Source organism: Dreissena polymorpha, chromosome 7 (genome assembly GCF_020536995.1).
Source record: "Dreissena polymorpha isolate Duluth1 chromosome 7, UMN_Dpol_1.0, whole genome shotgun sequence".
Taxonomy (NCBI): Eukaryota; Metazoa; Mollusca; class Bivalvia; order Myida; family Dreissenidae; genus Dreissena; species Dreissena polymorpha.
This window is the reverse complement of record NC_068361.1, coordinates 7,942,793-7,964,130: the sequence shown is the minus strand read 5'-3', so window position 1 is coordinate 7,964,130 and position 21,338 is coordinate 7,942,793. Positions and strand designations below refer to the sequence as shown.

At 37.1% G+C, this 21,338-nt stretch overlaps 1 protein-coding gene across 2 annotated transcripts in view; it reads left to right on the top strand.

Annotated features, from left to right (window-relative positions):
- LOC127838066 (glycosyltransferase 25 family member-like) overlaps window positions 1-21,338 on the top strand; it is a 61,249-nt gene that overhangs the window by 20,877 nt on the left and 19,034 nt on the right. For both annotated transcript variants that reach the window (XM_052365628.1, XM_052365629.1), the window contains exons 7-9: window positions 157-280; window positions 15,487-15,528; window positions 18,135-18,211. In XM_052365628.1, coding sequence (XP_052221588.1) covers window positions 157-280; window positions 15,487-15,528; window positions 18,135-18,211 — 243 coding nt within the window. The remainder of the gene's footprint in view (window positions 1-156; window positions 281-15,486; window positions 15,529-18,134; window positions 18,212-21,338) is intronic.

Here is a 21,338-nt window from a genome sequence, read left to right as displayed (position 1 = left end):
GCCATCGCTGATGAGCCTGTGCACACTGCACAGGCTAATGTGGGATGCCTCTTTAGGCTCATGCATTAAGCCCAGAAAGAGTCTCCATTAAATACCTTTGTGTCATGCTGATAACAGCATAGTGGCACATGTAAGATCATTTGTTCCTATTCTCAGGCGGAAATACCGATGCACGTGGTGAACACGGAGCATTTTGGTCTGATGAACGTTCCGCTCGAGGCGAGGCATAGCCTGGCTATCGAGAGGGAGCAGTTTCAGTTCACACGCGTGCAGTCACTTGGTAAGTGTGTTTTGATATAGGAAAAACCTTTAGAAATTTCTATGCTTTTTATTGGCCTGAAAGCATGACGCTTCTCTTTTGATTATATTAATGTCCATGAATTAATTAATATTAATGCAACAAATTGTAAAAAGCAAGCCCTGGGTTAATGTAACATAGTTTGGCAATCTCAAACCACCTAATTTACCTACCTTATTGCATTATGTGTCTTATCCATATGTTATCTGTTGGTTAAACAAAAAACATCATTCTATGTCAGTATTACAAAGGTGTAAAATTAAATGTGTTATACGAAAAAAGCAAAGTTTTATTTTGCATGTAAAGTTAACAAATTCCTGCCATAGAAATTAAACTTCATGTATAATATCATTCTTCCATCTGGAAAGCACGGACTTTAATGTTTGACTGCTCAATAAAAATGTCAAGTGCAGGGGAGACAACTAACTCTTACATCTTCACTTTTGAACTTCTTTTTTTAATTGTGGAAACGTTTTTTCTCAATAAAAAAACAAATCTGTAATGCTGTATCAACAGCCCTAAGGTCATTGAGGTAGGGCAGTATTGATCTGTGACATTTACAGTTATTGTATACGCCATCATGTGGGAACGACGTGTATTCAGCTGCCTGAGCGCTAATTGGCTAATACAATTACCAAGAAGAATGTGATTGACAGCTGACATCATGTCACGTGACATGTGCATTGCCTGATAACTGTTTTTAGCTCATCTATTTTTTGAAAAAAAATTATGAGCTATTGTCATCACCTTGGCGTCGGCGTTGGCGTTGGCGTTGGCGTTGGCGTTGGCGTCGGCGTCCGGTTAAGTTTTGCGTTTAGGTCCACTTTTCTCAGAAAGTATCAATGCTATTGCATTCAAACTTGGTACACTTACTTACTATCATGAGGGGACTAGGCAGGCAAAGTTAGATAACTCTGGCGTGCATTTTGACAGAATTATGTGCCCTTTTTGTACTTAAAAAATTGCAAATTTTGGTTAAGTTTTGCGTTTAGTTCCACTTTTCTCAGTAAGTATCAATGCTATTGCATTCAAACTTGGTACACTTACTTACTATCATGAGGGGACTGGGCAGGCAAAGTTAGATAACTCTGGCATGCATTTTGACAGAATTATGTGCCCTTTTTATACTTAGAAAATTGACAATTTTGGTTAAGTTTTGTGTTTAGGTCCATTTTATTCCTTAAGCATCAAAGCTATTGCTTTCATACTTGCAACACTTACTAACTATCATAAGGGGACTGTGCAGGCAAAGTAATGTAACTCTGACTGGCATTTTGACAGAATTATGTGCCCTTTTTATACTTAGAAAATTGAAAATTTGATTAAGTTTTGTGTTTAGGTCCACTTTATTCCTACAGTATCAAAGCTATTGCTTTCATACTTGCAAGATTTATGAACTATCATAAGGGGACGGTGCAGGCAAAGTTATGTAACTCTGACTGGCATTTGGACGGAATTATGGGCCCTTTATACTTAGAAAATTGAAAATTTGGTTAAGATTTATGTTTTGGTCACTTTACCCCTAAAGTATCATAGATATTGCTTTCATACTTGGAACACTCACAAACTATCATAAGGGTACAGTAAAAGGACAAGTTGCATAACTCTGGTTGTCATTGTTACGGAATTATGGCCCTTTTTTGACTTAGTAACTTTTAATATATGGTTAAATTTTGTGTTTCGATCCACTCGAAGTATCAAGGCTATTGCTTTCAAACTTCAAATACTTACATGCTATCATGAGGTTACTGTACCTGGCAACTTGAATTTTACTTTGACCTTTGAATGACCTTGACTCTCAAGGTCAAATTATTAAATTTTGCTAAAATTGCCATAACTTCTTTATTTATGATTAGATTTGATTGATACTTTGATGAAACTACTCTTACCTGACATACCACAATAGACTTCACCCAAACCATCCCCCGTGCCCTCCCCCCCCTCCCCCCCCTCCCCCCCCCCCTAATTTTTTTTTTTTTTTTTTTTTTTTATAAGATCATCTCACAAATGACCACCACACCCTCACACTATACCCCCACCCCACCCCCCCCACCCCCCCCCCAAATTTTTTTTTTGATTTTTTTTTTTTTTTTTTTTTTTTTTTTTAAGATCATCTCACAAATTATCACCACACCCTCACACTATACCCCCCCCCCCCCCCCCCCCCCCCCCCCCCCCCGATTTTTTTTTTTTTTTTTTTTTTTTTTTCGCTTTTTTGGAAGATAATGTAATAAATGTCCACAACCCCACACTATACACCCCTCTTCACTCCACTCCTCCCTCCTTTGTGATTGAAAATGAGAGTCCCTTCACCTTTAAAAAGAAAATAGATGAGCGGTCTGCACCCGCAAGGCGGTGCTCTTGTTTGATGTTGGGCATGTGGGGTTATTATGCTCCCCCAAAATTTATTTTTGGGGGAGCATATAGTCTCCGCTTCGTCTGTCCATCCGTCCGTCCGTCCATGCACAATTTATCAGCAACTAATGACAGGAATTCAATGAAACTTTATGGGGAGCTTCACTACCAAGAGGAGATGTGCATATAATCAGCGGGTTCTGGTCGGATGATTTTTCACAGAGTTATGGCCCTTTGAAATTTTCTATAAACTCTACCTATAGTGCAATTCTTGTTTGGGCTATTTCTCAGCAACTAATGACCGGAATTCAATGAAACTTTATGGGAAGCTTCACTACCAAGAGGAGATGTGCATATTATCAGCGGGTTCTGGTCGGATGGTTTTTCACATAGTTATGGCCCTTTGAAATTTTCAATAAACTTTATGTAAATCACATTACAATATAGCAATTTAAGGTGTTGAATGGTTGGTGAAAAGATCTTAAATTCCCCTTTTCGCCCAAAACGCAGCGAAATTCCCCCTCATTAGGGATGTGGGTGGCTTCCCCTGGCGGCAAGAGATGGCCCTGGTAGATAACCCCTAAAGAAGCTCACTGATATACATTTAAAGTACAATCCTTTTCTATCAATAACTCGTCAACTGATTCACTGATTTGCTTGATACTTCCCATGTGCATTGGCCTTGGACAGTAGATGACCCATCTTGAAATTGGGGTCACTAGGTCAATTCAAATGTCAAGGTCACTGTTACACACTGAGTGTGAAATCGTTTCCCATCAATAACTCGTCAACTGATTCACCGATTGGCTTGATACTTCACATGTGCATTGGCCTTGGACAGTAGATGACCTCTATTGACATAGGGTCACTATGTCAAAGGTCAAGGTCACTGTTACACACTAAGTGTGAAATCATTTCTGATCAATAACTCGTCAACTGATTAACCAATTGGCTTGATACTTCTCATGTGCATTGGCTTTGGAAGAAGATGACCCCTATTGAAATTAGGGTCGCTAGGTCAAAGGTCATGGTCAGTGGCACAATAAGTGGGAAAAGCGTTTCTGATCAATAACTCATCAACAAATTGACCGATTGGCTTGATACTTCCCATGCTAATTGGCCTTGGACAGTTGATGACCCCTATCAAAATTGGGGTCACTAGGTCAAAGGTCAAGGTCACTGTCACAATAAGTGTGACAATTGTTTCTGATCAATAACGCATCAACGCATCGACTGATTGGCTTGATACTTCACATGCGCATTGGCTTTGGACAGTAGATGACCCCTTTTGAAATTGGGGTCACTATTTCAAAGCCCTGTATGGAGGGGCATATTTCTCCAACCGCGGAACACTTGTTATTATTGTTAGAATTGTTTAGTTTATTATCGCCCGCAATAGGCGGAGGGATATTGTTTTGGTGTTGTCCGTCCGTCCGGCACTTTTGTGTCCGGAGCCATATCTTGGAAGTGATTTTGCGGATTTCATTGAAACTTGGTATGAGTATATATATGGATAATGGGATGATGTACGCCAAATGGCATTGTACACCATCTGTTAATTATGGAGTTATGGCCCTTTGTATCATGAAAAAAATACTTTTTTGAGTGTCAAATATAGCACTTTTGTGTCCAGAAGCATATTGGCGGGGGATATCAATTCAACGAATTTGCTTGTTTTAATTATGTTATTGTACATTATTATACTAACATGTTATTATGTTTAAATAATTTGAGAAGTAGGTAATATCACAGATATTTCATAGGTATTTTGGGACAGTCCAATTACTTTCCCTCAGGGCAACAGCTCAAAATATTGTGCTCTACATTAGGAAAATAATTTGTCTGTTCCCAAATGTCAATGAAATATCAGTATAACATTACTGTAAAATGTGTTTTCATTTTAGCATCTCAGATATTGCGAAGAGATTTTGCATGAAACCGAAAATGGAAGTTAATTTAAATCCAGTGCAACAGTCAATTATTTTCTGTCGCTACTTGTATGTACTAAAATGTCTATTTCAACAGTTTTAATTAAGTCTCTGAATTAAATGGTCTTCAGGGATATAAATACAACAATTTAACCGAGACAGTCTTTGATCTATACGCCATCCACTTGCCAATTGTCTCCATTCCTGATACGGAAGTATTTGCCTTAACCTTTTTCCACTCAGAAGCAAAGTGAAAATGGCTATTTGCAAACTTGCAGTCTGTTCATGTTGTATGCTGTTTACTGCTCATCAGGATCTAAGGGTTGGAAATGCAGCCTTTTAAAATTGTAGTAAGAAAGGTCTTTAATTAAATGTAACTTTCTAAAGGACAACAAATGTGTCCAAATACGTATCTAAGTGGTAAAGGGTAAAATTCAACACAACTCCACAGTTGTGACTATGGCACTAGCAATTTGACAGCATACTTCGAAATTTCAAAATCAGATGCTTTGTCTTGAGTCCTCACTTGGTATTGCATCTGATGTGGGATGGTCAAGGGAAAGGCCACCTTAAAAAATAATAAAAATGTGCCGTGCTCTGTGAAAAGGGGGTTTAATGCATGTGTGTAAAGTGTCGTGCCAGATTAGCCTGTGCAGTGCACACAGGCTAATCAGGGACGAGACTTTCCGCCTAAACGGGATTTTTGCTAAGAAGATACTTTCTTTGAATGAAAGATATCATAAAAGTGAAAAGTGTCAACAACACTGGACAACACTTTACGCACATGCATAAAACCGCCTTTTCACATTTAGTGATGCTCAAATAGAAGAATGGTGTCTGCTCTTCAAATCAATAACCAATTTAGCTACTGTCAGTAAACGTCATACATAGTTCTTGCCATGGACTATATCTGGGTCTGACGGGGTCAAAGTTTCTTTTACTAACAATCAAATAGTTTCTGGGAAAAATTTGAGAACAAATGAGTTTTATTTTTGAATTAACAACTTGAAACTTTATATGTGGTCTCATTGATACCTAATAAGTTTCAAAAGGGTTCCACTTCCTTAATAAACATGATCGCCATCTCGGCACTCTTGTTTTACCTGGAAACATTTCCTGTACTAATTTAGACATATGACCTTCATTCCATTCTATTGCGATTAACTACGTTTCTTGTACCAAATATGACTTTTCTTAGAATACCAGTTTAAAACATTGAACTTCCCTAGTTTAGGCCAGAGTTTTATAAGCTTCATTTCTAAACAAAAATAAAAGTTGTTGCCTGTTAATTAACAAGTCTGGTCGACTTATTTTATAGTTGATAGAGGAAAATGACATATTAGTTTAGTTTTTCAAATGTTCATAAAGTCATTTCTTTTCTTCCTCAAAATGTCATCCATCTGTAAAAATTGCGTTCCTAGAAAAATATGTTTGTAATTGTAAGCTGTAAATAGAGAAAGCAATTAGGTTTTTAATTCACCTGTCTAGTCAGTTAATTATTCAGCATATATACTTCATATTAACAATGCATGCCTTTTCCTAGTATTTTACATATTTTCTGCTTTTTAGCTCACCTGAGCACAGCGTGCTCATGGTGAGCTTTTGTGATCGCCTTTTGTCCGTTGTCTGTTAAGCGTCATGCGTTGTCCGTTGTGCGACGTCAACATTTGCCTTGTTCACTCTCTAGAGGCCACATTTATTGTCCAATCTTCATGAAATTTGGTCAGAAGATTGGTTACAATGATATCTTGGCTGAGTTAAAAACTGGATACGTTTGCTTGAAAAACATGGCTGCCAAGGGGCGGGGCATTTTTCCTTATATGGCTATAGTAAAATCTTGTTAACACTCTAGAGGCCACATTTATTGTCTGATCTTCATGAAACTTGGTCGGAAGATTCATCCCAATAATATCTTGGACGAGTTCGAAAATGATGCCAGTTGGTTGAAAAACATGGCCGCCAGGGGGCGGGGCATTTTTCCTTATACGGCTATAGTAAAACCTTGTTAACACTCTAGAAGCCACATTTATTTTCCGATCTTCATACAATTTGCTCAGAAGATTTGTCCCACTGATATCTTTGATGAGTACAAAAATGGTATCCTTTGCTTGAAAAACATGGCTGCCAAGGGGCGGGGCATTTTTCCTTATATGGCTATATATGGCTATAGTAAAATCTTGTTAACACTCTAGAGGCCACAATTATTGTCCAATCTTAGTGAAACTTGGTCAGAAGATTCATCCCTATAATATCTTGGACGAGTTCGAAAATGATGCCGGTTGGTTGAAAAACATGGCCGCCAGGGGTGTGGCATTTTTCCTTATACGGCTATAGTAAAACCTTGTTAACTCTCTAGAGGCCACATTTATTTTCCGATCTTCATGAAACTTGCTCAGAAGATTTGTCCCACTAATATCCTTGATGAGTACAAAAATGGTAACCTTTGCTTGAAAAACATGGCTGCCAAGGGGCGGAGCATTTTTCCTTATATGGCTATATATGGCTATGGTAAAATCTTGTTAACACTCTAGAGGCCACATTTATTGTCCAATCTTAATGAAACTTGGTCAGAAGATTCATCCCAATAATATCTTGGAAGAGCTAAAAAATGATGCCGGTTGGTTGAAAAAACATGACCGCCAGGGGGCGGGGCATTTTTCCTTATATGGCTATAGTAAAGCCTTGTCAACACTAGAGGCCACATTTATTGTCCAATCTTGATGAAATTCGGTCAGAAGATTTGTCTTAATGATATCTTGGATGAGTTTGAAAATGGTTACGTTCACTTGAATAACATGGCCGCCAAGAGGCGGAGCATTTTTCCTTATATGGCAATATAAGGCTATAGTAAAATATTGTTAACACTCTAGAGGCCACAGAAGATTCATCCCAATAATATCTTGGACGAGTTCAAAAGTGATGCCGGTTGGTTGAAAAACATGGCCACCACAGGGGCGGGGCTATTTTCCTTATATGGCTATAGTAAAACCTTGTTAACACTCTAGAGGTCATATTATTTTCGGATCATCATGAAACTTGGTCAGAAGATTTGTCCCAATGATATCTTGGATGAGTTTGAAAATGGTTTTTGATGCTTTTAAAACATGGCCACCAGGGGCGGGGCATTTTTCCTTATATGGCTATATATGGCTATAGTGAAACGTTGTTAACACTCTAGAGGCCACATTTATTGCCCAATCTTCATGAAATTTGGTCAGAAGATTGGTCTCAATGATATCTTGGATGAGTTCGAAAATAATTATGTTTGCTTGAAAAAAATGGCTTCCAAGGGGCGGGGCATTTTTCCTTATTTGGCCATAGTAAAATCTTGTTAACACTCTAGAGGCCACATTTACTGTCAGATCATCATGAAACTTTGTCAGAAGATTCATCCCTATATTATATTGAGTGAGTTCAAAAATGATACCGGTTGGTTGAAAAACATGGCTGCCAGGGGGCGGGGCATTTTTTCTTATATGGCTATAGTAAAACCTTGTTAACACTCTAGATCTCAGGCCACATTTATTTTCCGATCTTCGTGAAACTTGGTCAGAAGATTTGTCCAAATAATATCTTGTTATCTCAGGTGAGCGACTTCCTTTCAGGCCCTCTTGTTTAAGACAATTAGGCAGTGTAACTATGAAAATGATCCTATTTTGTTAGCATCTGTTTTAGTAAATACTCACTTTTTTATGCCCATTTTCAAAACGGGACGTATTATATAAGATCACCCTTGCCGGGCGATGGACGGGCAGCGTCAACAGCAGTGTCCGCTCTCTAATTCAAATACTTTTCATCTGATCTTCACCAAACTTGGTTAGAAGTTGTATTTAGACAATATCTAGGTCAAGTTTGAATATTGGTTATGCCGGGTCAAAAACTTGGTCATGAGGTCACTTAGTGCATTTCAAGCATTTAGCATGGTGTCCGCTCCCAAATTGAAGTAGTTTTCATCCGATCTTCATCAAATTTTGTCAGAAAGTGTGTAAATGATATCTTGGTCAAGTTTTAATATGGGTCATGCTGGGTCAAAAACTTGGTCCTTGAGGTCTGACTTAGTGCATTTCTAGCATTTTGCTTAATTTTCAAATATATATCTTTGCCACTCAAATGGTAAAGTTATGAAGTTGTCCGAAACCTTCAAACGGGCGTATCTTGTGACAGTTTGGCACTCTTGTTATAAATTTATATTTGGTCTGTGTATGTGTCCATCAAGAACTAAAAAAACTTCTTTTTTATCTATGTTGATAAAACTCAATATGTGACTGGACAGCCTAGAGAGCCGATTGGGGCATATGCACATTATTTCAGTTTTTTTCATCAGACAGGAACAATTACATCTTGTTACCTCTCTGAACAATAATTGTATTATTGTCCATTGTCATGCAATAGTTATAAATACCAATGCTGCTAGTCTTAGATAAGTTTGTGGCAAGATAAAATATGACAAAATAGTTTCTGATAGCATGCTATGTGTTAATGTAAAAAAAAAAAAGTTGTATTTTAAATCTTACATAAAATTGCAAAAATCGTTTGTCACAAACTTTTTACACAAAATATTCTTTTTAATTATTTTTTACTTTTTAAACTGCTTCTTGTTTGCGATGATTATTTTGATGGCAGCCATCTTGGATTCTGTTTCTGGTGCAGCATAAATCAACATAATAATATTTTTTGATACATTATTGTCCCTTACCGGTTTCACCGGAGGGGACTTATGGTTTGCGCTCAGTCAGTCTGTCTGTCTGTCTGTCAGTCTGTCCGTCACACTGCGATAACTTTACAAGTTCTGAATATTTTTTTATGAATCTTGAAACATGGATGGCAATATGGACATTATGCACGTCATTTCATTTTGTTCCTATGTCAAAAATTCTGGTTGCTATGGTTACAAATAGACTAGAAATACTGCTGAAAATGGTGGTTTTCTGGATTCTTCGATCACTTTAAAAGTTCGTCATATTTTTTCATGAAACTTGAAACATGGATAGATGGCAATATGGACATTATAAACGTCATTTCGTTTTGTTCCTTAGTCAAAAATTCCGGTTGCTATGGCAACAAATATTAAAAAAATAAAATCTGACAATGGTGGAATTTCTGACAATGGTGGAGCCGATAGGTGACCATATTGCTTTGCAATCTCTTCTTTACTTTGATATAAACCAAAATTAAGCATCTTTCAAATATTGCAATATATTCAAATACTTGCCAGTCTGTGGCCATCTTGGATGAAAGTTGGTCTCTCACAATACTTGAACTAAACTGACCTCTTTGAATTTTTCTCTATAACTCATGTTCATTTTGAGCATATCTTGTGCGTTTTTTCCTTTAAATTCGTGGCTGGTATTCGACCCAATTCCATATGGAAACAAGTAATATTTTTCCCAAATTGGATGGAAAATTTCCAACTGAAGGTTTAAAAAAAAGATATATATATATATATATGTGTATATATTTTACATCTCAACACTTAGTTTATCGCTCATCCATCTCTATAAGTTGAACCATAGTAAATATAACATCGTAGACACCTTTTATTCTCACAACACAAACTTCCCAATTTTAGTTAAAACACCTTAATTTTTCTCAATTCAATGGGACCTAGCAGTCCATTCCAAAAATAGCGGATAAAAACACTGTATCTAGATCAAGTTTGAATCTGGATCAGGTGAATAAAAAAAAGTCAGTAGGTCATACCACTCTAGAGGCCTCACTTATGACTCTTGATGAAACTTGGTCAAAATGTTTATATAGACATTCTCAAAGTCATGTTTGTTTCTGGGTCAAATGGGGTCAAACACAAAGATCACCAGGTCTGGTCTTCAACAATTGGTGTCCTTGAACTCAGGTAAGCTCTCAAGGGTCACCTTGTGTCAAATATAGATACTGATATTTTAATAATTTTCACTGCTTTACAGTTTTATAGTCCCTATATGTTATCTCGAGTCGATTCATCTTGTAATTCACTATTAAGCCTCTTGTAAATGACTATATTTATGATGATTAAAAAATGGCTAACTTTCTAGTCTACTGTCTTTGAAAGCTAAGATTTTGACTTTAAACAACAGTTTAGACAAATTACCAGAGGGTAAATCATTCAAAAAGAAAAAAAAAGAGAAAGTGAACATTTAACAAAATTGGCGGTTTACTAATAAATTATTTGGCAATGGCTGGAATTTTAATCTAGACTGATTAAATTGTGCTTTTAATTAAGAAAGACGCACATGTATCTTCTTTAAGTGTTTCCAATGACAAACAAACTGGTTTATTTGACTCAAGTATGCTAAATGTCATTGAAAGGATTGAGTTTCTTTTGAAAGGCTACTGCGTCATCACCATATTTTCCATCTTTGCAAATAAAATTCCAGAATTGTTAAAAATATGTTTAAAAGAAAACATCACCTTATAAGGGGATACATGGCAATTTCTAAAAGACCATTTTTTAAGTATTTTTTAAGCAAAATAAAAGCAAGAAATGTTAAAAAAAGGATTATAAAACAGTTTATATCCTTGTAAACGCACCCGATTATTACTTTATTTTTAAACAAGGATGGTGAATATGAGGGAAGTTCTGCTTGTTTTGTAATGTGAACCATTGGCATATCTATACATCTTACAAGTTATTTTCATGAAGCTATGACTGAATTTTGAAGCACCCAAACTATTTTGTTTGAAATCAAATACTCCCAAAGTGATCATAAATGTTAATGCATTATACCTTGTCCCAGAATTCATCTGAATGTAAGTTTATCATATAATGTTAAGTAAGTACTGAGTATTACATAATCAGTTTTTATTTTTAGCTCACCTGATTGCTCAGGTGAGTTTTTGGAATTGGTCTTTGTCCGTCGTTAGTCTGTCCATCTGTCGTCCGTCCGTCCACCTTTGGTTGTAAAAATCTAGAGCCACATTTCTTGTCCGATCTTCATGAAACTTAATCAGAATATTTGTCCAAATGATACCTCGATCAAGTTCAAAACTGGGTCATGCTGGGTCAAAAACTAGGTCACTTGGTCCAAGAAAGAAAAACCTTGTAAACACTGTAGAAGTCACATTTTATGCCCAATCTTCATGTAACTATGTCAAAATGTTTGTCTTAATGATATGTTGGTTGAGTTCAAAAGTGGTTATGGTTCGTTGAATAACATCGCTGCCAGTAGGCCGGGTAATTTTCCTTATTTGGCTATAGAGGAACCTTGTAAACACTCTAGAGGCCACATTTCTTGTCGATCGTCATGAAACTTGGTCAGAAGATTTGTCCGAATGATACCTTGATCGAGTTTAAAATTGGGTCATGATATGTCAGAAACTAGGTCACTAGGTAAAAAAAAAGAAAAACCTTGTAAACAATGTAGAAGCCACATTTCATGCCCAATCTTCATGAAACTTTGTCAAAAGGTTTGTCTTAATGATATGATGGTTGAGTGTAAAAGTGGTTCCAGTCCGTTGAAAAACATGGCCACCAGTGGGCGGGGCAGTTTTCCTTATTTGGCTATAGAGAAACCTTGTGAACACTCTAGTAGTGAGAATTTTTGCCCAATCATCATGAAACTTGGTCAAAACATTGGTTTTAATGATATATTGGATGAGTTTGAAAATGGCTCAGATCGGTGTAAAAACATGGCCACCAGAGGGTGGGGCAGCTTTTCTAAATGTATATAGAAAAAACATGTGAACACTCTAGAAGTCACATTTTTGGTCCAATCTTAATGAAACTGGGTCAGAACATTTGTTTCCTTGATACGTGAGTTAAGTTCGAAAATGGTTCTGTTCCGTTGAAAAACATGGCTGCCAAGGGGACGGGGCAGTTTTCTTTATATTTACCGGTATATTGTAAAAAAGGCTTGTGAACAGTCAAGAAGTGACATTTTTTGCCCAATCATCATGAAACTTGGTCAAAACATTTGTTTTATTGATATCTCAGACGAGTTTGAAAATGGTCCAGATGGGTGAAATAACATGGCCGCCAGTGGGCGGGGCAGTTACTCAATATATATATATTGAAAACATATGTGAACACTAGAAATCACATTTTTGACTCAATTTTCATTAAATTTGGTCAGAACATAATGTTTCCTAGAAACGAGAGTTGAGTTTGAAAATGGTTCCGGTCCGTTGAAAAACATGGCTGAAAGGGGCGGGGGTGGCCTATAGTTTCCTTATGTTCATTTAGTAAAAATAGCTCGTGAACTCTCTAGAAGTCACATTTTTTGCCCAATCATCATGATAATTTGGTTTTATTAAAATCTCAGATGAGTTTGAAAATGGTCCCGATGGATAAAAAAACATGGCAGCCAGGGTGTAGGGGCAGTTTTCCTGATATGACTATAGAGAAACCTTGTGAACACTCTAGAAGTCGAATTTTTTGCCTAATCATCGTGAAACTTTGTCAAGACATTGGTTTTATTGACATCTCTGATAAGTTGGAAAATGGCTCAGATCAATGAAAAAAACACACTTTTAAGCTAACCTGATTGCTCAGGTGAGGTTTTAGAACCAGTCTTTGTTCATCTTCCGTCAGTCCGTCCACATATGGTTTGTTAACACTCTAGCATTCACATTTCTTATGCATTCTTTATCAAAGTTGCCGAGAAGCTATATGGCCACAAGATCTCAGTTAAGTTTGATGATGAGCAAAATCGCATAAAAAATGCCAGAATTATTGCCATAAGATTGTCAAAATTTTTATTATATTATACAAAATCCTTGTAAACACTCTATAGAGGTCACAATTTTGTTTCAGATTTTATGAATCTTGGTCATAATATTTATTTTTGTAAGCAAAGTTTGATGTTTGGTCATGAGGGGTCAAAATATAGCACGGTGCCTATATATATACACGTGACTTTTTCGGATCTGTGTTGGGAGAATAAAGGGCAACCCAGTTAACATTTTTAAGGATCTTTTTTTAAATATTGCACCATTTTTAATGGGATAAAGTGGAGAGCCCGCTCATTCGTAAGAGTTTTCTATAGGTATTATGATCTTTTAAAACAAATAAGTATTTTTTCAGTAAAGTGCAACCGCGCGTTTGAACGGTTAGTAAAATGTCGGATCAGTGTGGGGACTTCATATTACAAACACGCGGTTGCACTTTACTGAAAAATATATTTATTTGTTTAAACAGATCATGATACCTATATAAAACGCTCAAGAATGAGCGGGCTCTCCACTTTATCCCATTAAAAATGGTGAAATATTTAAAAAGTCATCATTAAAAATGTTAACTGGGTCGCGCTTTATTCTCCCAACACAGATCTTAAAAAGTCACGTGGTATATGCACCGTGTATAGGTAACCAGGTCAAATCTTACAAAAACCTCGCAAACACTTCATACATCAGAGTTTTGGTTCAATAATAAAGAAACTTGACCAGGATATTTGTCTGGACAATATCTAGGTCAAGTTTGACATTTGGTAATGTGGGGACAAAATCTAGGTCATGGGGTCTAATCTTAACAAAAACCTTGTTAATACACTAGAGGCCATACTTTTAATCCAATAATGATAATACTGACCATGTTTTTATGCCCCCGGATCGAAAGATCGGGGGTATATTGTTTTGGCCTATCTGTCATTGTATGTGTCCGTATGTCCCAAAACTTTGACCAAAACTTTAACCTTCTTCATAACTTTTGCAATATTGAACATAGCAACTTGATATTTGGCATGCACGTGTATTGCTTGGAGCTGCACATTTTGAGTGGTGAAAGGTCAAGGTCATCCTTCAAGGTCAAAGGTAAAAAAAAATCATAGCGGCGCATGAGGGGGCATTGTGATTTTGACAAACACATCTCTGCTTGTTTATGTAAAGGAAGACTCTTTAGTTAAAGTGTAGTCCCTTAATTAGCTTGTGCCAACTACGCAGGCTTATCTGGGACAACACTTTACAAACATGCCTTAAATACCATCTCTTGTTCTTGATGATATCTAGGCAAAGTCTTACATTGGGTCATGTGGGGTCAAAATCTTGGTCACGAGGTCCAAATCTTAAAAAACATATGTACAATTAGAATCACTTGCAAATGCTTTGATTGCAAAAAAACATGCAAATGGACAACTGTATTAAATCAGAATTAATCATATGCTCACACTGCAAAAGTAAACAGTAGAGAACTAATCTACATGTAATATGCTCTAGAGTACTGAATTTTGAACTTAGCAATTAGCAAGGCCTTGTAAAAAAGGTAAGCGAACTAGGGCCATCTTGGCCCTCTTGTTTTCTTTTTTTTTTCCGAACTTTGACCCCATTCCCAATCTCAAAAAGTACATATTTTCCCCAAATTACGTTGTTTGCTTTTGAAGGTCGATGCATATAAAATTTTACTAAATCTCTCCATCCAACTGAACAGGGCCCTCAATCCATTTTAGGGGAAGCGGGTCGCTACCCTCATGAGGGAGAATTTTTGCAGCGTTTCGCTTTTGGGGGGGATTTTTTTACTTACTCTCATTATTACATTTGTACATGTTTGCACAATATTAATTTCTTTTTTCATAATTTAGTTTGTTTGACCAGATTTAATTGAAATAGAATTGAGATATAATAATCATGAGACACATCTTTTTTTAAAAATATTTCAGAGGAAATTTTCCCACCAAAAGGGGAAAAAGTATACTTTTCAGTTGGGGGACTGCGGCCGAAATTCGGCCGCAGATTTGAAAGATTGAGGGCCCTGCTGAATAAGTTGAACCTTAGTCAAAATGCCACCCTTTTTCCAAATCCAATTCCTAAAATGGTGAATAAAAAGCTGCTTATGTGAAAGTCACATTTTGTAGCTCACCAGGCAGGGAACAACATGCTGATTTCTACCATTTGGCATATTATTGTACATAGTATTGCAGATGATGTTCATTGGAGAAAGTACGGCATATTGTATTGATGCACATGTATATTATATTTCAGATGATGCCAATCCAGATATGGGGCCAGGTGTTGATTACATCAGTAAGTGGAAGTACAGCCACTCTCTGGAAAATGGGGTTAACCCTTTGCATGCTGGGTAATTTGTCATTTGCTAAAATGTTGTCTGCTGAATTTCTAAAATTAGCATTTTCTTCGATTTTTTTTCAAAGAATACTATCAAAATAGCAAACAGTGTGGATCAAGATGAGACGCCACCTTTTGTGGCGTTACATCTGGATCCCAACTGTTTGCAAAGACCTTCAAAATTTTGTTCCAGCACTGTAAGGGTTAATGCATGTCCGTAAAGGTATTTGTATGCTCCCAGTAGGGTGGCATATAGCAGTTGAACTGTCCCTCAGTCCGTATGTCTGTCAGTCTGTGCGTCCGTTGGAAAACTTTAACATTGCCCATAACTTTTGCAATATTGAAAATAGCAACTTGATATTTGGCATGCATGGTGTATCTCATGGAGCTGCACATTTTGAGTGGTGAAAGGTAAGGGTCATCATTTAAGGTCATAGGTAAAAAAAATCAAAGCAGCGCAGTAGAGGGGATTGTGTTTCTGACAAACACATATCATGTTCATGATGTAAAGGAAGACTCTTTAGTTAAAGTGTAGTCCTTAATTAGCCTGTGCCAACAACACAGGCTTATCTGGGACATCACTTTACAAACATGCCTTAACTCTTTCAGTGCGGGAACCGAATTTTGAAGGCCTTTGCAGAACGTGGCGTCTCATCTGGATCCAAACTGTTCTGGATCCAAACTGTTTGCTATTCTGATAGTATTCTTTGAAAAAAATCAAAGAAAATGCTAATTTTAGAAATTCAGCAGACGACATTTTAGCAGACGTCAAATTTCCCAGCATGCAAAGGGTTAAATACCATTTTACCAGAGCGATGCTCAAGTAGTTTTGGTTTTGAAGCACTTTGCGATATTCAATTTTCAAAATAAGCACACAGCTTTGCTTTTTTTTCCTATATGATTTATTGAGTGTCCTTGAAAACTTCATCTTTCAACAAAGTTCGGTATACTGGTTGACATGTTACCAATTTTGTGGAATCTTTATTACATTAATCTTTTTAGCTCACCTGAGCATATTGTGCTCCTGGTGAGCTTTGTGAGCCTTGTAAACCCTCTAGAGGCCAAGTTTATTGTCTGATCTTCATTAAACTTGGTCAGAAGATTTGTTCCAATCATATCTTGGACAAGTTCCAAAATGGATCCGGTTTGTTGAAAAACATGGCAACCAGAGAGTGGGGCATTTTTCCTTGTATGGCTTTTGTAAAACCTTGCTAACACTCTAGAGGTCACATTTTTATTGTCCGATCTTCTTGAAACTTGGTCAGAAGATTTGTTCCAATGATATCTTGGACAAGTTTTGAAATGGTCCCAGAAGGTTGAAAAACATTGCTGCCAGGGGGCAGGGCATTTTCCTTTTATCATGGTATAGTAAAACCTTGTTAAAACTATAAATGATATATATATTGTATTAGTTGGAAAATGGTTACAGTCTCTTGAAAAACATGTCCACCAGGGGTTAGGGCATTTTTCCTTTAATGGCTATAGTAAAACCTTGTGAACACTCTAAAAGTCTCATTTCAGTTTAATCTTTATGAAACTTGGTCAGAACATTAAATTTTGTTCTAATGATATCTTGGGCTGCTTAGAACAGGTCAGTTCCTTTGTATCTCATGTGAGCGACTTAAAATTTGGGCCTTTCCGGCCCTCTTGTTTTATATTTTCACATTAAAATGCAATACAACTTAAATAAAATAGGTATTTCCTTAACACATTTTAATTTTCTAAATGCGGAATGATGTCATAAAAGGAAAACAGTCTCTTTTATTGCAAACATTCTGAGGAAGATGCTGTATTCTTAGTTCAGAAATTAGTTGTTGAGTATGGGATAAGATACTGGAAAATCATTTTTGTCCCCTACCGGTGAAACCGGAGGGGACCTATGGTTTGCGCTCTGTCTGTCTGTCTGTCTGTCTGTCTGTCTGTCTGTCTGTCAGTCTGTCTGTCACACTTTGGATCCTGCGATAACTTTAAAAGTTCTTCATATTTTTTCATGAAACTTGAAACATGGATAGATGGCAATATTGACATTATGCACGTCATTCCATTTTGTTCCTAAGTCAAAAATTCTGGTTGCTATGGCAACAAATATAGATAAAAAATCTGACAATGGTGCAATTTCTGACAATTATATATGGTGGAGCCGGTAGACGACCATATTGCTTGGCAATCTCTTGTTCATTGATGTAACTGTTGCTGTTATTTGAAAAAGTTCTTTTAAAGCAGGTCACCATGCACAAGAAGAACTTTTGCTGTGTTAATTGATTGCCATCAAGATTATTATAATATTAAATACTTTGCACCACATGCGTTTCTTACGAAAACAGGTATTTTCCACAACCAGTTAAATCAGGTAAGCTCTTAACCAAGCCTAAATACTTTCTAAAAAGTGAATTTTCTTACAATTTTGTTACCCAACTGTCCATACTTACATTTAACTTTGGTAACTTGATTTCCACAGCAAGAGTTGGACACTATTCATGGTCCAAACATGCATTGAAAATAGGCCCACAACTAGAGTGGGACACTATTCATGATCCAAACATGTGTGGTATGCTTTCCTCTAGTTGAAGGACGTGGCCTGGTGCCCTCTCCCCATCTTACAGCCCCACTGGTTCCCAAGGACAAACTGGGATTTGATAAGGTACAGTATTACAATTCACCTTAAATGTTCACATTATGATGATGACGGTGTTGACGGAAGTGGCAGTGAGGATGACGTGGATGTGTTAAAGCAGCATTAAAAAAAATAAAAATACTAATATTACCCCATTGGTAACATGGAACCTTTTTGCACCGATCGTGCAAATTATGTTCTCTCTGTTTTAAAGAATTTGAAAAAGGCCTACCAGTATGTAAATTTGATTTTTAATCCATTATAATTATATGAAAGTACCGGTAGTTAGAAAAAAAGTATGACTACAGAGTGTCAAACCCTTCAAATATTAAAAGTTTATTTGCATGAATTTATATTGTAAAAAAAAACAGCTATTTATTATGAGGAATAGTTGATATTAATATTGATTTCTTTTCTCTTCTTGGAAGAAGTCTTGCTTTATCTATCTATGCATGTGTGCGTCCATTACCCTGTTTGGATCTCCCTCCCAGTGCTTTCCACAGGATGTTTTTCAGACGCACCCGTGCTGATGGGGTGGGGAGGAATATCCCCTCTGTTCTTTTTTAGCTCACCTGAGCACAACGTTCTCAGGGTGAGCTTTTGTGATCGCCTTTTGTCCGTCGTGTGTCGTCCATCGTGTGTCGTCCGTCGTGCGTCGTCAACATTTTGCTGTGTGAACACTCTAGAGGCCACATTTATTGTCTGATCTTAATGAAATTTGGTCAGAACATTTGTCCCATTGATACCTCGACTGAGTTTGAAACTGGGTCATGCTGGGTCAAAAACTAGGTCACTAGGTCAAAAAAAGAAAAACATTGTGAACACTGTAGAAGTCACATTTGATGCCCAATCTTCATGTAACTTTGTCAAAATGTTTGTCTAAATGATATATTGGTCGAGTTCAAAAATGGTTCCGGTCCATTGAAAAACATGGCTGCCAGGGAGTGGGGAAGTATTCCTTAAATGGCTTTAGAGAAACCTTGTGAACACTCTAGAAGTCACAATTTTTGTCCAATCATCATGAATCTTGGTCAAAACATTGGCTTCATTGATATCTCGAACGAGTTCGAAAATGGTCCAGATCATGAAAAAACAGCGGCCAGGGGGCGGGGCAATTTTCCTTAAATGGCTATAGTAAAACCTTGTTAACACTCTAGAGGCTACACTTATTGTCCAATCTTCATGAAATTTGGTCGGAAGATTGGTCTGTGTGATATCTTGGATGAGTTCGAAAATGGTTTGCTTGAAAAACATGGCTGCCATGGGGCGGGGCATTTTTCCTTATATGGCTATAGTAAAACCTTGTGAACACTCTAGAGGCCACATTTATTGTCCAATCTTCATGAAATTTTGTCAGAAGATTGGTCACAATGATACCTTGGATAAGTTAGAAAATGGTTACGTTTGCTTGAAAAACATGGCTGCCAAGGGGCGGGGCATTTTTCCTTATATGGCTATAGTAAAATCTTGTTTACACTAGAGGCCACATTTATTCTCGATCTTCATGAAACTTGGTCAGAAGATTCATCCCAATAATATCTTGGACAAGTTAAAAAATGATGCCGGTTGGTTGAAAAACATGGCCGCCAGGGGGCGGGGCATTTTTTCTTATATGGCTATAGTAAAACCTTGTTAACACTCTAGAGGCCACATTTATTATCCGATCTTCATGAAACTTGGTCAGAAGATTTGTCCTAATGATATCTTGGATGAGTAAGAAAATGGTTTCGGTTGCTTAAAAAACGTGGCCACCAGGGGGCAGGGCATTTTTCCTAATATGGCTATATATCATGCTTTTGTAAAACCTTGTTAACACTCTAGAGGCCACATTAATTGTCCGATCATCATGAAACTTGGTCAGATGATTTGTCCCTATGATATCTTGCATGAGTTCATGAATGGTTCCAGTTGGTGGAAAAATATGGCCGCCAAGGGGGCGTGGCATTTTTCCATATATAGCTATAGTTAAACCTTGTTAACACTCTAGAAGCCGTATTTATTGTACGATCATAATGAAACTTTGTTAGAAGATTTGTCCCAATGATATTTTGGACAAGTTCGAAAATGTTTCCAGTTGCTTGAAAAACATGGCCACCAGTGGGCGGGGCATTTTCCCTGATATGGACTTATGAATCTTCATGAAACTTTGTCAGTATATTTGTTTAAATGGTATCTTGGATGTGTATGAAAATGGTTCTGGTCTGTTGAAAAACGTGGCTGCCAGGGTGTTCACTAGTCCTGAAAGTTGGTAAGAACATTTTGTTCTAATGACATCTTGGGCTGCACAAAACAGGTCAGTTCCTTTGAATCTCAGGTCTTCTTCAGGCCCTCTAGTTTACATTTTCATAAGCCAATTACGTCATTTGGTGCGCTATACCTCTTGAAAACAACAACTATGAAGTATTTTCGGTGGAGCATATAGTTGCCAGTTTGTAGTTCCTAACTTCCTTAGTTCCTTCCTTCCTTCTGTCACAATTTTGTTACAGTTTCTCATAGCACCTTCAATACTTTACCAATCTTTTTCATATTTGGCATGTAGGTACCTTGCATGGACCTCTACCTTTTGATGAGGTTTTAGGTCACTGGGGTCAAGGTCAAGGTCACCAAGGCTAATAATAGATTTTTCCGTCCCACTTTTGTTACAGTTACTCATAGCACCTTCAATTCTTTACCGATCTCTTTCATATTTGGCATGTGGGTACCTTGCATGGACCTCTACCTTTTGATGAGGTTTGAGGTCACTGGGGTTAAGGTCACAGAGGCTAATAATAGATTTTTCCGTCACACTTTTGTTACAGTTTCTCATAGCACCTTCAATTCTTTACCGATTTCTTTCATATTTAGCATGTAGGTACCTTGCATGGACCTCTACCTTTTGATGAGGTTTGAGGTCACTGGGGTCAAGGTCACTGAGGCTAATATTAGATTTTTGTATGTGCTTATTAACATATAGATTGACAAAGCGCATCATCGGGGAGCATCCATCAGTTTCACTGATATTCTTTTTTTTTCAAAAGTCTAAAATGTATTTCAGCATGAGTGGCTATTTAAAGATTTGATGAAATACTCCCATTAAACATTCGTGAATCACCTGACGTGATGTGTGCGTGTTTATACAACAATCAATGCACCCACGCTTTCCATGCAAATGACA